The 16,649-nt window shown below is 39.3% G+C and overlaps 1 protein-coding gene across 3 annotated transcripts in view; it reads right to left on the bottom strand.

The window, feature by feature from the left end:
• Positions 1 to 16,649, bottom strand: part of Rbms3 (RNA binding motif single stranded interacting protein 3) — a 656,597-nt gene that overhangs the window by 39,422 nt on the left and 600,526 nt on the right. For 2 of the 3 annotated variants that reach the window (XM_028767340.1, XM_028767343.1), the window contains 2 exons: positions 13,142 to 13,252; positions 4,875 to 4,922 (listed from right to left, as the gene is read on the bottom strand). In XM_028767340.1, coding sequence (XP_028623173.1) covers positions 4,875 to 4,922; positions 13,142 to 13,252 — 159 coding nt within the window. The remainder of the gene's footprint in view (positions 1 to 4,874; positions 4,923 to 13,141; positions 13,253 to 16,649) is intronic. The other variant, XM_028767342.1, reaches the window with a different exon arrangement.

Raw genomic sequence — 16,649 nt, 5'->3', positions numbered from 1 at the left:
GCTGTGTGTGTGGCTGTGTGTGTGGCTGTGTGTGTGGCTGTGTGTGTATGTCTGTGTGGCTGTGTAAAATTATCTGTGGAGGCCAGTAGAGGGCTTCAGATACCTTGCAACTGGAGTTATAGGTGGCGTGAGCTACCCGACAAAGGTTCTGGGAACTGAACCCAGGTCCTTTGTAAAGGGCATCTTAACTGTGGAACCACCTCCTGTCTCACTAGGGATCATGTTTAATAAAATCATGTTGTGTTGTCTTGCTCGTGACATATTTGAAACCTCTGGTTTGCCTTGTCTGTTACAGGGGTAAGAAAGTCCTTCTTACCTGGCAGTATTATGCGTTCATGGTACCTTTTCCAATTTTCATCCTGGGCTCCATTTTCTGCTCCTAGGTTTATTTTCAGAGCTCTGCCTACTTGTCCTAAATCCAAGCCCATTCGTCCTGGCAATGGAGCTAAATCCCATGAAGGTAACCACAAACTTCACTACCGTATAAAAATAGTGGTTAAGATAGATACACTCACTGAAACAGTAATCAACCTCTCCACTGGCATGTGTGTAGACATCTTAAAGTCAGTACATTCAGCAGAGAAATTAACCTCCCTAGCCAATGTGATCCTTCTTCAGCTTAGCTCCTGAAGAGTGGAATGGTGGGCCACTGGGTTGTGAGAGTTAAAGACTTATGCTTTCTTAATTTGACGACTATCCTGATACTTAAATGTTTATACAACATCCAGGGTATTCCAAATCTGTCACTTATCACAAACTCACTAACAGTCAATGTTATGGTCATTCCCAGAATGTGATAACTTGCCACCATGATTTCTTCCTTGGATTCTTCAGTGCATTTGGCCCTTTTCTGTTTTTAGGGTTGTTTTGTTTTGTTTTCTTTTGTTTCGTTTTGTTTTGTTTGTTTGACTATTTCTCGGACATTCTCCATCCTACAGGCAGGGTGACTGTCATCCTTCAACTCTAAACATTTCCATTGTCATCAGGATACAGCTCACGTTCCCAATCTGACAATATTGCTATAGCTGACCTACTTCTTAGGCTAATTTCCTCACTCCCCATCTCTCGCCATATCGCTGTCATGCTAAGCCATCTGCAACTTTGCAACCATTTCATCCTCTGCTTGTGCAAGCCCTAGGACAAGTTTGTTCCTTGGTCTGGAATTCTAAGCTCTGTTTTTGTTGTTGTTTTGTGTTTTTGTTTTGTTCGACTATAATTTTGTTTTGGGTTTGTTTTTACTTAGCTAATTGCCATGTGTCTGTGTTTCTACATGTAGAGGATTTTTTTTTTTCCTGGAGCCTTTCTCTAACCTCTGCTAGTTCATGTCCATTGTTCCTTCTTGTACCAACATAATCTATTGTGCCAATAATGATTAGTGTGACTGTAGTGAACATTATTTGAATACTTATTTTTTGCCTGGATCTGTTCTTAGCAGAGGGTAGAGCTTAACTCATTCAGTGCTCCAAACCACCCCATGTGATCAGTATTTCCCCAGAGAAGTAATGAACTACAGGAAGTTCAGTAGTTTTCCCAAGTGTTCACAACCAAAAACTGATACAAGTAGCTTCTGAACTTGGACAGTTTACTTATGAATTGACCAATCAATAGTAAAGGATTAACATTGTTGTAGTGAGATGTTCATAACTAATGTCTTTCATCACTAATGAGAAGTTCTGTTGCCAGCACTGAACACAAGCTAACACATAGTATGTTACCAACCGAGATTAGATTAAAAAAAAAAACCCAAACAACCAAACAACAGCAACAAAAGCAGATGGCATATGACTGAACAAAGAATTCTTATTCAAAATGCGAATCCCACAGACCTCACTGTGATGTAGGTCAAAGCTGTATTTTGCCTTCAACTCTCAAACGACTATTTGCCATTCAATATCCTCATACTATTCTTCATTCTAAGAGTTGACATATATTGTGCTGTATGCCTAACAGACCTTCCACTGTGGTATATCTGGTAAACTCCTGTTCAGATTTGCTAATCCTCCTTCAAATGCATTTTTCTTGTTTGTATCTCAAATCTTCTTTTGACATTCTTGGTTCTCTCTAATATTCATATCATCACAAATAACATCATAAAAAAACAGCAAAAGAAATTTAACTATGATGTTGGCTTTTTACTAAGGTAGGGCTTTCTATTCATATTTATATCTTCAATACTTAGCATAGTACCTAGCACCCAGAAATAGACTGATAATGTTTGAAATGTTGAACGAGAATAGGTTAGATTATATCTTAGTGGATAATTAAGTTAATATCTTGAACTCCGGTGTAGTAAAGCAATTTGATCGGCTCGTATATTGGCAAACGCTAATTAACTAAATTGCTCAATACTGGGACATTGGGACATTTGAAAAAGAGTTATTACTTTACCAGACTCAGTTTGCTTTCCTAATATCATCAATAGTTGGACAAAAGATGCTCAGTTGTACAAAAGCCAATCAAAGTGTCTACAAGCCAGTTAACAACCATTTACTGAAAGTGTATCTAGTGCTACTTAGGCATAAGCCTAAGGAGAGGACAACTGCACAATATGTCCAAATACATCCAAATTTTATAAGGATGAACAAAGTGTAAAGTAGCCCAAATAGCCCAAAGTGTTGTTTTCCATATGTGTCCTATTGGTCCCTTCCTTTACACTCCACTAATGGCAACTTAATATATCTTTTATTGGCTACAGATCATATTGGATGTATGTGTGTGTGTGTGTGTGTGTTTGGGGGCTCTATGTTTAGATGTGTGCACATGTGTACAGGTACAGATAAGCATGTATGCACATACATTTGGGGATAAGGATCAACTTTGAATGTCATTCCTTGGGATCCATCTACATTTATTATTGAGGTAGGGTATTACATTAATCTGGGGCTCATCTATTTGGCTAGACTGGCTGGTCTCTGTCTCCATAGTTTAGCTTTTTAAATGTGCATGCTACAGGGCTGAACTCAGGGCCTCCTGTAAGCATTCTAGGGATTGAGACAACCACAAGCCCCATATCTTGGATTTTAATTTTCCTCTGTGGTTTTACTTCTTATTCCACAAACACATACTTACATGCTTAAGTTTCTTTTAAGGTATTAATGTTTAGTAAGTCATTTATCTGCTTGACAGTTCCAGTGGAATTATATGGGAACTCCCAAGGTAAACATTGTTTCTTGCCAATATTGATTAGTATAGAGGGGAACCCATGAGCATAAACATTTCCAACTATCATCTTGATGTGATATGATGTGTTTGTGTGTGTGGGTATGTATCTTGTTATATTCATTATCATAAACACACACACACATACACATACACACACACATACACACACAGAGTCTCACCATATAGCCGCCTAGAAGTCACCATGTAGACCAGACTGGCCTCGAGTTTATTGAGATGTGTCTATCTCTGCCTCTTGAATTCCTGGATTAAGGGTGTATACCACCAAGGCCAAAATTCTTTGTGTTCATGAAAATAAATATTGGTTGAGGGGTTGTTTTTCATTAATGTTGGTTAATTATGAGAAGTATAAGCCTTTTGTCAAACGAAGATGCTACAAAAACGGTATACACAACAAATCAAGTCTCCTCTACAGAGTCACATGTTTTAAATGCAAAAGACATATTAAAATGGTAGGCACATGACATTTTAATGAATGGCAATCCATGGAGACCAAGAGTACCAAAGCGATGTCTAGTTGGAAGCCGACTCTTTGCTCTTCAGTCAGGAAAATCAGACAGCTTTGGTATGAGTACAGCCATGAGGATAACTAAAGAGATGCATGGACAGGAGGAAGTGCTACCCTTAGACGCTGTATCACTAAAGTGCAAGGGCCTTGAGTAGGATACTCTTCACTGAAAGCCATCTTCTGGCTGCCAGGATCAACTGCCCCCTGGGTTCTTTTGGGCATTTCCTGAACCAGGTTTCATGTATTCTTTGTGATGAACTTTTTTGGTTCCATCTGAATATCTTTAACCACTAAACATGCCAAGGACTCAAAGTTCCAAGTTCTCCATGCTTGTTACTACTCTTCAATTAGTTAATATAAATTAACAAAAAAACAATTGCTTTTTTTTTAACAGTTGTGCCCATTTTTCTCTTTCAACAAAGCAAAAGTGAAAGTTCAGATGCAAGCAAAGTATGCATTTCAAAAGTTTTTTTTTAAAGCACCAACTTCTTTACATACATGTGCTCAGCTCCAAATTGCACCATTAACTTTACAAATCAATTAAATATTGCCAATTGAATGCCAAAGACTCTCATGTATCCTCAAAGCAACTTCTGCTACCTTGCTGTGAAATGGAATATCAGAAGTGTCACTTTTGATATCCCAAATACAATGTCTTAGAAAAGAATTGAAGTTTTGATTCATTCAACAATTTGTTTTTTGAATACACACATCAGATCCTGTCCTAGGAGCCAAGCAAGCACAAGGGATAACTCTGACTTCTGAGGAATTTTGGTCTCTAAAGCAGTGCTTCTCAATCCTTTTTTTAAATTAATATGTGTTCTTTTATTTTTTTGGTAAGAGTCAAATCTTTCTCCTACTCGTCAGAAATTCTGATGACCTTGTCAAACCATGAGACCCACTGATACACAGAACATTCACTAAATCTTCTGCATATCTTTCATAGACAACCATCTCAGAGACCTTACTTTTATTTTAAAGACAGTATATTTATTTTCTAGACATGAAGCCAGATTGTCCTAGGAAACAGACTCATAACTACACACCCCTCCCTTTGCCAAAATAAAATGCAAACTTCTCACTCCAGCCCCTGTTGAGAATCACTGCTTTGGAGAGTTTTGGAGAAAACCAGGCAAACTCCATCTCTCCCCTCCAATTAAGTCTGAAAGGAATTAGATTTTCCTACCTGACATAACAGCTGGTGAAGTACCATAATTCTGTCTTGGGATTGAATCTTGGAATGAAAAAGAGCATGAGAAAGATTGCAATGAAGTCCAAAGGAAAATAAAAACAGAGTCTTAGCTTTACAGGTTGGAAGGGCCCAATGTGTGCCCCACAGTCACTTGCCCCCACCCCCTTTCTGCCAGCACTCCAGGCACTGTGACTCTAGAGGAAAGTTGATTCTTAGACTCCAGTATCAGCTGGCTGTGCATGCTACCGGGACCCATTGGTCTCTGAACATCACCATCTTCCTCTTGGTCTGTTTGATTGCTCCCTTTGGGAATCAATGGGAGGCTCTTGTCTTCCCCAGATGTTTTAATAGTTTTACAAGACAGCTCATCTGGAGGGCATCCAAGTGTGGTAGCAATGGAGAATAAAAGAAGTAACTGTAGAGGTGATTAATAAAAGTTCTGCATGTTCTTACACCATATGAATTAAATGTATTATAAAGCTCAAGTTACTATTTTTTTTTTATCATCCTGACCAGGGGCAGAACACAGAACACTCTCTGCTCCAGGCCGAGGAACCTTGTGTGTAGTTACCAAGGCTATATCTTATGAAACAGAGGATAAATGGCTATTTTCAAAGTGTCATAACATTGGAGGTGGCAAAATGTAGAGAAAGATACACTATAAGTAGTCATTGCAAATCCAGGGATGTGTGTGTGTGGGGGGGGTGCTGGAGACTATATCAGCTGCTTTAACATGACAAAGAGGCATTAACACCTGCAGCTCAGTCATGATCTTCTCTGTAGTGTTTTTGTTAGTACAGAGCAATTATACATAATGATGGCTTTATTGCATTCCAATACATGCACATGTAACTTCTGTCATGTCTACCCACACCCTGCAGCCCTCTCTGGCCCCCTTTCTCATATCCTCCTACGTTTCTTCCCATTCCTAACTAGCCCTTAACCAGAAAAGTGGTGCAGAACCTGTGTTGCAACTGACCTTCTAAGAACTGAGAACAAGGAGCCCACTCCCAGGTCTCTGAAAAGATGAAGGCATCGATGGCAATATGTGAACTCTTATTTTATTCCTATGACCTATATTGCCCTTTAAAAGCTTAGACCCCCTAACTGTACATTTTTATGCACTTAAAAACTTTTGAGTTCATTCACATTTCTGCCTCCTAGTTTAATGACAATCATTCTTTTGGGGGAATAGCATGTCTGAAGAGGGCTGTGAACATCGAAAAGCAACTAGGGTGATAAGAACAAGGAAGCATTGCTCCGAATCAGATGCAAATAAATGATAGTTATGAGTGGCCTGGTCTCACAAAATAGACCAGCAGCCTACTGACTTGACTCTCAGCCCCACTGTGAAGCAGAGTCAATTTGATAGCAATTCCAAAGATGTTAGTAACAGTGATCTTAGTTCCTAGACACCTTTCCATAAAACTTCAAGATACTACCCAAAACTTAGAAAACCATGAGTTAATGTTTATACTGTGTTACAATATACACGTATCTGTAATTATAATATAAATAGAAGCCTAGATACTGATATAGTAAATACTGGCTACTGTTTAGCAATTGAGGAATACAAACAAAATTACAAGAATAGAAACGACTTCAATCTCGTTTTGAAAAATAAACACACTTGTTTTGTACCCTTTTCCTTTGAGATTGATTTTATTTTTAATCTATATGTATGTGTTTAGTTGCACATGTGTGCAGTAGCCATGGATGCCAGAAGGGGGCCCCAGATTTCCTAGAGCTGAAGATAACAGGAAGATAAGCCATCTAATGTTGGTGCTGGCAACTGAACTCAGGCCCTCTGAAGAGCAGCAAATGCTCTTAACCACTGAGCCACCTCTCCAGACTCCACCCAATTTGAATTTCTTGACAGAATTGCTTTATAAGTAACCCCTCAGAGTTACACTGTGTTCCACAGAAGCAAGTTCACAGACCTGTCGTTTGACTTATCGTATCAACAATGCTTTTCCTACTTGTATGAGACTGCTGTGCTTTTGTGCTGTGCTACTGTTGGGTCTGTGGATGAATGGATAGTGGTTGGTTAACTATTCTGTACTAGATGCTGTCTATAATACCACAACAAGTATTTTGAGGCATAACATTCGTCTCCTTTATTTTACAATCCTTCCATTCACCACCTTCTCAAAATTGAAAGTTGACAATCAGGGGATGTGTGCTGAAGTGTTTGGTTGAACACTTTGCTTCTAACTGATGCTGTACAATCTGAAAGCACTGTCAAAGTTAATTTTCTTCCATGTTTATAAATAGTGTGTGGGTTATTTATCTTATCTGATATGTGTGTATGCTTATATGCATATTTGCAAAATTATAGCAATAATAGTTTTTGATTATATTATTCAATTTTCCATGTCCTATTTTATTCCCAACTCACTCATCTTTCTTTAATGATATTAATTTATATGAACTCAAGATCCATATTCCTAGAAGTAAAGGTTTTATATTTATAAATAACTCTCCACCCCTAACAGACTTGCCCCTAACTCTTCATTCATTCTTCATATGAGAAAACTTCCCTGTAAGAAACTTTTACGTTAAAATTAAAGAATTATTTAAAAAAACACAACCTTTGCATCTACATTTTCTGTCTTGTATTGGTTTGTAATTGGCTGCTATTTTTTTTTCTTGAGCATTCACTTAAGGAATTATTCATTAGTATTTATGAAGCTATTTATCACTTATGATGATATTTACTGAGTCATAATTCTATGTAAGATCTTCTGCTCACTTCTATAATTCTCCATCTCAATACTGATATTTATGCCTAATGTTGGAAAAAATGAATAACAGATATTTTCATCTGGTAATAATCAGACTTTTGGAGCAGTGGAGAAGTGGCATGCCTGGAGAATGACAGCAAACTCTGGCTCATCAGGACTACAGTTCCAGGATTGTTTTTGTGCATGGCAATACTGACACCATGGAAATTGGATGATGTCACAGTGCAGAAGAGGCCTGGGGAAGGTAACCTGCATGGGAGATAAGGAGCCTGCTGAACAACATCTTTTGATTTCTTTCAGCAGATCCCAGTGACATTGTAAGCCACTAGTGACCAGCAGCTGAACAAATGAAAAGGAGATAAGAAAGTTGTAAAACAAGATTTTCATGCAATATCGAGGTTCTTAAAACACACTCAAGTCTCAGGTGGCTTCTGCTAAAGCTCCCAGCAACTAGATAAAAAGTTATGGATAATGGGGCTTTGCTTTCATCGAAGGAATTCTGTGAGAAAGAATAAACAAAAGCAGGAGAAGTAAAAAAAAAATCCTTCAAAGTTAGAGCTGGGACATAAAATAGGTGCCTTGTTTGCATCTAATTCATTTAGCTTAAAGCCTATAGATTCAGCCCAGCTTAGAATTGTGTACAGAATTAACCAATACACTTTGAAGAGAAAAATTCCAGATGGAAATTCTTTAGACGACATTATTTTAAAATCTGAGGTGACCTGAGATGAAATATACCTGCCTTTTGGAAGATCAAAAAGTAAGTATGCATTGGTTCAACATGACTCCTTTTGTCACAATCGTAAAAAGGAAAATAGGGTGCTTAGTGGCCTTATCTCTGTTTTGAACAGGACAGTACGACTCTAGCTCCTTGTTCTGCAGCCTGACCAGTACCTACCCTGAATTATCTTCTAAATCTCACTGCACTATGCCCTGGGAGTCCACCTACTCCTGGACTGTTTCTGTTCTAATTCTCACTTTTTATAAAATTTCCAAGAGCTTCAGAGGTCTAAAAGTCTCTGAAGACCGTTGGAGAGAGATACCAGTATACAGCAATGGAGGTTTGAATGAAAAATGTACCCCACGGGCTCGGGGATTTGAACACTTTGTCCCCAGTTGGTGACACTGAAGGAATTGTGGAGCTTTCAGGATGCAGGACATTGCTGGAGGAAGCAGGCCACTCAGAGCAGGTGTGGAACATTTAGAGCTTCATCATGCCTCTTGGTCTCTCCCTGAACTTCTTGTGTGTGTGACGGAAATGTGATCACACTGGTTCCTGCTCCTGCCACTGACTGCTGCACCTTCCTTGGCATTATGGACTCCTCCTTTGGAACTCTAAGCCAAACAAAGTCTCCCTTCTGTAAGTTGCTCTTGGTAAGGAGGTTTTATCATGCTGACAAGAAGTGACTAACACATAGTACAGATGACAGAGTGGAGGATGAACTGTGGACTTTTGAGACTGAAAGCTGGAGGTACAGTTAGGAGACTGACACAACACTCCAGAGGAAGCCAAGAAAGGGGGAAGACAGGGTAGATCTGACAAATGTCTAGGATTTAATTCCTGGGACTTAAAGTAATGGCATGTGGAGGAGAGGAAGACGGACAGTGTATATGTTGAGTCCCAAGTGTAGAGTTTGGCTACTAGGCAGACAATCACAATTTTGACCTGAAATAAAACAGGACAGGAACACAGAAGAGGAGAAGGGTAGGGCTGAAAGGAAGCTTGAGGATGTCCAGGACATGAATGTGAGTTGTAGTGACTTTGATATGTAGAAGATGGATCTCCATGGAGACCAGATAGATGCATTTGATATTCTGAGACTAGCATTGAAGACTTCGATTTAAGAGTCTTCAATGGGGTAGATGGTGTGGGGGAACCATGCACGTGGGCAGGATTGCTGAAGGAAAGCATGTATAGATTGAGTAGTGAGGTGTTATCTGAGCTTGCAAAAGGAAGGACAGAGGAATAGTCAGAGAGAAGGGGTAGATAACCAGGTACAATCTGGGAGTTTATTGGACAAACAGGGCCAGATATCTAAATACATGAATATTTTACATACAGCTTATATTAAAAACAAATTGAACACTGAGACCATCCTGGATCTGTGTACCCATGGGGCAATAGCTGATGGCAAATGGCTCATGGTTCTGCTCTCTACACAAAATTCTCATATTCCTGGCTACTCAAAGTGCTATCTCCATCTGTTAGGTGTTCAACACCCAGGAAAAGGTATTACATTGAAGTGGAAATCCCTCTGGGTTATCATTTCAATGTCATGTATATTTGTATAATGTGGTCAATACAGAGAGTCCTTGATTCTGTATGTTCAAGGCAATTTGCTTAACTTCATCAAGTTCGTTCATTCACATGACTAGAACATTAGCTTTGGAACCCTGGAGGATTATGTTAGCAGTTAACACAGTGGACAGGTTAAAGAATTAAGTGATACCCCTTGGTTTAATAGGGTGGTGCATCCATTATGGTAACCTAAACTCACACCAGGTTAAGGATGGTTTGATTGTTAAGTACCTACTGTCACATAGTACATAAGGGCTGCTGTGTATCCTGCCATTCAACAACATCTCAAGGATGTATACTGTATTACTGTTCTCAATTTGTAATAAAAGAAATGAATCTAGGAAGTGAAGCATGGCCTAAACATGCACGGCCAACACAAAACCAAGTTGGGCTTTGGACCCTGATGCCATTCCTAAGTCGACTGGAATCTCCCAAGTGCCAGTAAGGGAGATGTGAGATGGGTCCACTTAGGTGGGAAAAGTCAATTAAATAAATCAACCTCAACTGGGTAATCCACAGCAAATGCCAATTAAAAGAAGTCATATTAAAGCAAGTATCTGATGGCACAAGGTGTGAGGAAGGGGGTTTAACAAAGAAATAATTATATTCGAGACACTGAGAGTGCTCAATTACAGTATTGAATGAATCAACAAAATAATGTGTCTTCGCTCTTCTCTCAAAAACCGTATCAAGTCGCCAACTTCTAATGTTAATGTCATATTGCCAACAATTAAGATTATATGATCCTTATACTGTAACTAAACACTGTTTGCTTGCAATAGTGAAAGCACACAATGAAAACAAGAAAAAAGTAACAGGAAATTTGACATTAAAAATAGAGTCTGTGTACTAAAGTCTTTTACTTTTACTGTGGTCCACAGTAAATCATTAAATGATTGTTTTTGGCAGTTGCCAACTGGTTAAAAGTGGTGGTCCGATCTGATTCTGTTCCAGTTGAAAAGTCTTAGATATACAATGTAAAATAATTTATTAAATTAAGAACTACAATAATTTGAGATCTATTCTATTTTCTTTTTACAGTTTGGGGTTTTTAAGTTTTTTTTCTGTTTTTGTTTGTTTGTTCGGGTTTTTTGGTTTTGTTTGGTTTTGTTTTTCTTTTTTTAGGAGTCAGGGACATATTGTGTCTTTACTCATTGGCAATCGAAGTGTTAGCAATGAAACTGGCTTGGCTTTTTAGTCAAATGGGTAAAAAGTATAAAAGATTTCTTCCTATGTTTCCAATTATGGCTCACTTTTTACAGGTAAACATCACACTTAAGATTGCCATTTAGTACAATAAGCCTTCATTCTTTACTCTCACTTATCCTCAATCAACAGAGAACCTGAGAGTGAGAGGACTACCATGGAGAGCTGAGAAGCACTGGGCCATCCTACCCTGTATCTGGAATCTGCTTTAGTAGGAATACGCAAAGAGACCACAAATCATCCTTACACTTAACTAAAAGCTGTACAAATATTATTCTGAAACTATCTCCCCAATGAAAATGCTCTGAACCATGGTGTAATCTTACCATGGTATAACCTCATGTAATTCTATGACCCAGCTCTGACTCTTGGGCAGGTAACTTATCACCAGTGCCACATTACAAGGGAACAAGTGTATAGCTTATGAAAAACTAAAGTTCTTTCTTGGAAGTATGTGATTTTCCTCTACATCCTTTGGATAAAGGGAGTCATTTTTCTAGGTCCTCCATCCACAGTTAATATCCATAAAGCATATTAGTATTACACAGTGCCTCTATGAGACCCATAGAGACAGTATCAAAGAGACACATAAGCTTAAAAACACAGTCAGAAGTGTAAGGTATTCACATGTCAAAGTGAGTGATCTTGCACCACAGAGGGGGAGGTTGAGATCCTTATGTCCTAAATGGCACAATTCAGGGTTTCAATTAGATCAGGGTTTCTTGAGTCCTGATCCTGGGCTCTTTCTATGCTGTTTAACCTGTGTCAGTTAAAAGAAATTATGCCCTTTCTCTCCATGTCTTTACAGAAGACAAGATCTCCTGTGCTAGGGTGCACACTAAACACTAAGGTGTGATTGCTGGTAGTCAGTCCATGGTGCTTACATTTGCTAGTGATGTTGAATACACGTTTAGTGTTCTAGGGTGTATTAGATGCAAATATCAGAGGGACTTCTTAAAAAATACAAAGCTTTGCCAGTGAGTTCAAGCATGTCATAGATAGAGATCAAGTGTGCTACTGGCTTTTTTCTCAGTTCATGTGATGGCTCATCTTAGTTGCCAACTTAACACCAGTGGAAAGTGGGAAGAAGAAACTGCAATTTCGGGATGGTTACCTCCATTGGACTGGCCTGTAAGCACATCTTCAGGACATTTTTTTAATTGTAAATCTGTGTAGAAGGACCCTGCTCACTGTGAGCAGTGCTATTCCCTAGTCACATAGGCTTGGGCTACATAAGAAAGTTAACTGAGCAAGTCAGTAAGCATTGTTCCTCTATGGTCTCTGCTTCAGTTCCTGCCTCCAGGTTTCTGCCTTAAGCTCCTGTCCTGGCTTCCTCTGATGATGCACTGTAACCTGTAAACCAAATAAACCCTTTCTTCTCCATGTTGCTTTTTATCACAGCAACAGAGAAGCGAATGAGAATACACTTTTTGAGAGTAAGAGTAGTCAAAAGCATCATAACTCTAAGAAAAGATTAAACATGTCAGATTCTCTTCCTTCTCTTCAATAGTCACTATGCCAATACATCCACAGGAGAAATAAACACTCAACCGGGTCAACTTCTTAGTGACTTCCTATTACTTCAGACATTAAGAGTGAATAAAAAGTCTTTACACTGATTACAGTTGAAACTGCCCTCTTATGTGCGAAGGAATTGGGAAAGATAGTGGGTCAACTGGTAAACATCTGGGGAAAGGAAAACAGCCCACAAATATGGTCAGGAGGTACAGATCGACATGTGTAGGCAGAAGGGTCCCTTTCCAGAAAGAGCTACGGTGCACTTAGTTCACTGTATCACATAACGAGAAGGGCCTGAAGTCTAAAGGCAATGCCACAGGACCCCCATCCTTGCCCGTGTGAGTGAGTGTTCCCTGGGATTGAACTTGCATGCAAGCTTGTTCATGCTGGAACATGACAGCTGTATGAGCCTAGCAGCATATTTGTGATTCTAAGGAAAACTGCACATGGTGTCTTCTCAAGTCCCAGGAAACAAACTGAATTCTTCCACTCACCGTTCCTGCTGTCCCCAGGGAAAGATGATTCATCTGCTGCGTCAGGGGACCCACGATGTTAGTTGGCTGCATTGACATGGGATGGTCCATGGTGGGTGTGATCACAGCACCCTAAAAGCACATACAATGTCCATCTGAAAACACGTTCCACGAGGAAGAAAATGTTCTTTCTCAAGAGCAAATACAACCTTTGGTGAGTTTGCTTTTCACAGTAAACAGTGAATAAATTCAGACTTGGATGGTCTGGTGCCTGGCTGTATCTTTCTGGTTATGTGTGAATGTCTGGCACCAGCAATCCCCTTTGCTGTGATATAATTGATATGTAGTGTGTCTAATACTCCTGACTTTTACCTTTAGGGGTGTTTTCAAATAAATTCTATGCACCCCTTCTCCCACTGTTCTGATATATTTCTTTGATCGAAAATTGGGAATAGTCATAGAAATCCTCTCATTTTTCTTGATATTGAATCAAAATATTTCAGTTTGATTACTTTTTACATTTAAATTTTTGTGTGGTATGTAGTATGTTGTGTGTGTGTGTGTGTGTGTGTGTGTGTGTACATGTTTGGACACATGCTAATGTACATACAAACTTTAGCATATGTATAAAGGCTAAGAGATATCCTGCAGGAGTTGGTTCTCTTTTCTACCATATGAGACTCAGGGAATGAACTCCTGTTGTCAGGCATGGTGCCAGGTGATTTTACCTGCTGTGCCATCTTCTAGGCCCGTGGCTTACTCCATTTATTTGTGACTTAAATAAGCATTTCTTGCTTACCCCAATATAACCTTATGATTGGGGAGAGGAGTAAGGGGGCCCATGTGAGCTTCTTGACAGGATAAGGATGTATCAAAGCCTTATATGACTTATTTAAGGATCATGGTTACTATTTCAGTATCTTACTTCCTGGTTGAGCTTTTCTTAATTTTTTTTCTTGATTTAACCTTTTGATATAAGAAATGATATTGAATATTTTAAAGCTAATATATATGTATATATACATGTATTATAGATATGTATACATGTATATACATATATATATATGTTAAAATTTTAGCTTGTTTTTGCATGCATGTTTTGTGTATGTGGGATGCTGGTTATAGTACTGACAGTGGTTGTGGTATACTTATTAGTGTCAGTGTGTACATGTGTATGTACATGTGGAATCCAGAGTTGAACATTTGGCCAACATTTGGTGTCCTTCCCCGGTGTTCTTCTCCTTTATTATTTTTACACAGGATTCTTGTGCAAATGACAAGATATATACGCTTCAATTCATACTTATAAACAGGTATACACATTAGAATTTAGACACACTACTTTTCTTCCTGCTCCTTGAGTTTCCTTACTAAAGCAATTTATTTCTTTTCCTTAAAAAAAAAAAAACATACCTTCACTGTGAATCCTCTAAGAACTAATCCTTTTAAGTCCCCTGGGGATAAACTCCAGAAGACTCTCAGAACTCAAGCAGAAGCTCTGATGCATTTCTCTAACTCTAACTAAAATGTGGCATTCTCTCAGCATTTTAACCCTGCGTGGGCACAAGAGTTCCTTCTCTTCCTGAGTTTCAAACACAGGTGGCCTCCTCGTCCTTCCAGCCCAGGGCTCACCTGCCACACTTCCAGAAATGTCTCAACTTAATCAGTCTTACCACTCACATAAAGGAACAGATACAAACATCCACAATCAAGACCACAGTGTGTGTGTGAGATCCATCCTCCCCCATGCCCAGGAGGCTGCCCTCTCCCTGGGGTGTTATATGAGAGGCAGACTTGAGGTTTTGTTTGGGAAGCAGTCTGTGAGGGAGGTGGGCAAGCCTGTGACAGATCCATCAAAATTCTCACAGGATAAGAACAGAGGGACAGGATGCCTGCACTTGGAATTAATTTAGAGAAGATTGTCTGATCTCTCAGAGACTTCTTTCACAGGAAGCCGCGTATGGGGAGTCGTTTGATGGCAGCTGCTGGTGCACTGTGTCTGCCTATAAACCTGAAATCTGCCAATCACACAGAAGAGTGGGAAGGGACTTGTCATAATCTGGAATTGTAAATAGCAAGACCAAGCACAGAGTGAAAAAACAATAGGAGGGAAAGATTCCCCAAACAGATGAGTTACTGTAGATAAACGAATGATGCTATAGAGATTCTTGGGAGAAATTTTATAAGAATATTTGCTTATTGTCAGTAAAAAACGTCCAATGAACAGAGAATCCTCACAAGTTATCAAGAACATTAAGTTGTTGAATCACAAGGGAATGGAAGATGCTCACAATTAGTGAGTTAACTGGAAGTGATTGACAGGAACCTACAGGAGAAATGAAGTTTTGAAGGTGCTTTATCAAGGACAGATACCTTAGAGGGTCTGAAGTATTAGTTATTACAACAAAGAAGGGTGTTTGTCAGCCATGGTGCTTATGAATGAATGTCAACAAAATCTCCTTCGTATTGTGCAATACAAAGGGAAAATGTGAAAGAGAAAAGAAGGAAAACTTTACGATTGTTAAGGCAAACCAGCACCCACAATATAGGCTGTCAAATCTGTCCCCACAGATGTACTTATGCCTTGGACTTCAGAGTGCTCTGTGACAGCCTTTGCCAACACATTAAGGGTGACATTGTCTCCTTGAAATATATAGAATGTGTAGTCTGACAAGCATTCACTGGGCAAATGGCAGCATGAGAGGAGACATGTTTTTCATTTCAGCAACTCTGGATGTCTGGATTTGCTCAGTGTTTAAGTTGCAAAGAAAAATCCCGTAGAGCATGCCTTTAATACTTCTAAAAAGCAAGCAATGGTCTCAAGGCTGATGAGCAATCTGGTCCATGTGAGCCACCGCTGCTATGATATAAAGTCCTTCTTCCTGTCATCAGAGGGAGGAGATGGTGACACAACCCAGAAGTAAGAATGACAACAGTTGTTTGGGTAAAGTATGCAGAAGTCACCTCAAGTGAAGCAGGATAGGAGGACAGATCAAACAAAAGGACACTGGAAGGAGTACATTCTTGCTGGATGCTGTCAGATACTCAGCAAGTCCACACAACTGGTAAAGATGGCCTGCAAAGACAACTCTTGTTTTTGAAGGGCATTGCAAACCAGGGTGTTAGACACAGACCAGGCATACCTAGGGCCTGGATAGTTGCAGCCTTGAGTTTAACTATGTCAAACTCTCTACATCTCTAATCCTGGAACATAAATAGTACACTTCATAAAACCACCTTATGATTTCATTTATAAAGAAAACTTCTTTTAAAAAATGAAAGAAAGTATTAAGGAAATAAACTTGCATGTTTTTGCTTACTTTTAAAACTTTATGTAAGTTTTAAATGGTGGTTACTTTTTAAAGCTAGCTTGCTTTAACAGGGTGACTAATTTACTGTACTCAGGCCCCTCCTGGAATTTTTTAAAGGGTCAGGGAACTTCTTGGGCTGCAGGTGGTTGTGCTGGGCTCTGTCTCCATTGCTGCTGCTGCTGCAAGCTTCAGTATTGACAACTGAACATTAGAAAAGA

Source organism: Grammomys surdaster, unplaced genomic scaffold, assembly GCF_004785775.1.
Source record: "Grammomys surdaster isolate TR1022 unplaced genomic scaffold, NIH_TR_1.0 172, whole genome shotgun sequence".
Lineage (NCBI taxonomy): Eukaryota > Metazoa > Chordata > Mammalia > Rodentia > Muridae > Grammomys > Grammomys surdaster.
The sequence above is the reverse complement of the archived record's forward strand: the minus strand, read 5'-3'. Positions and strand labels throughout refer to the sequence as shown.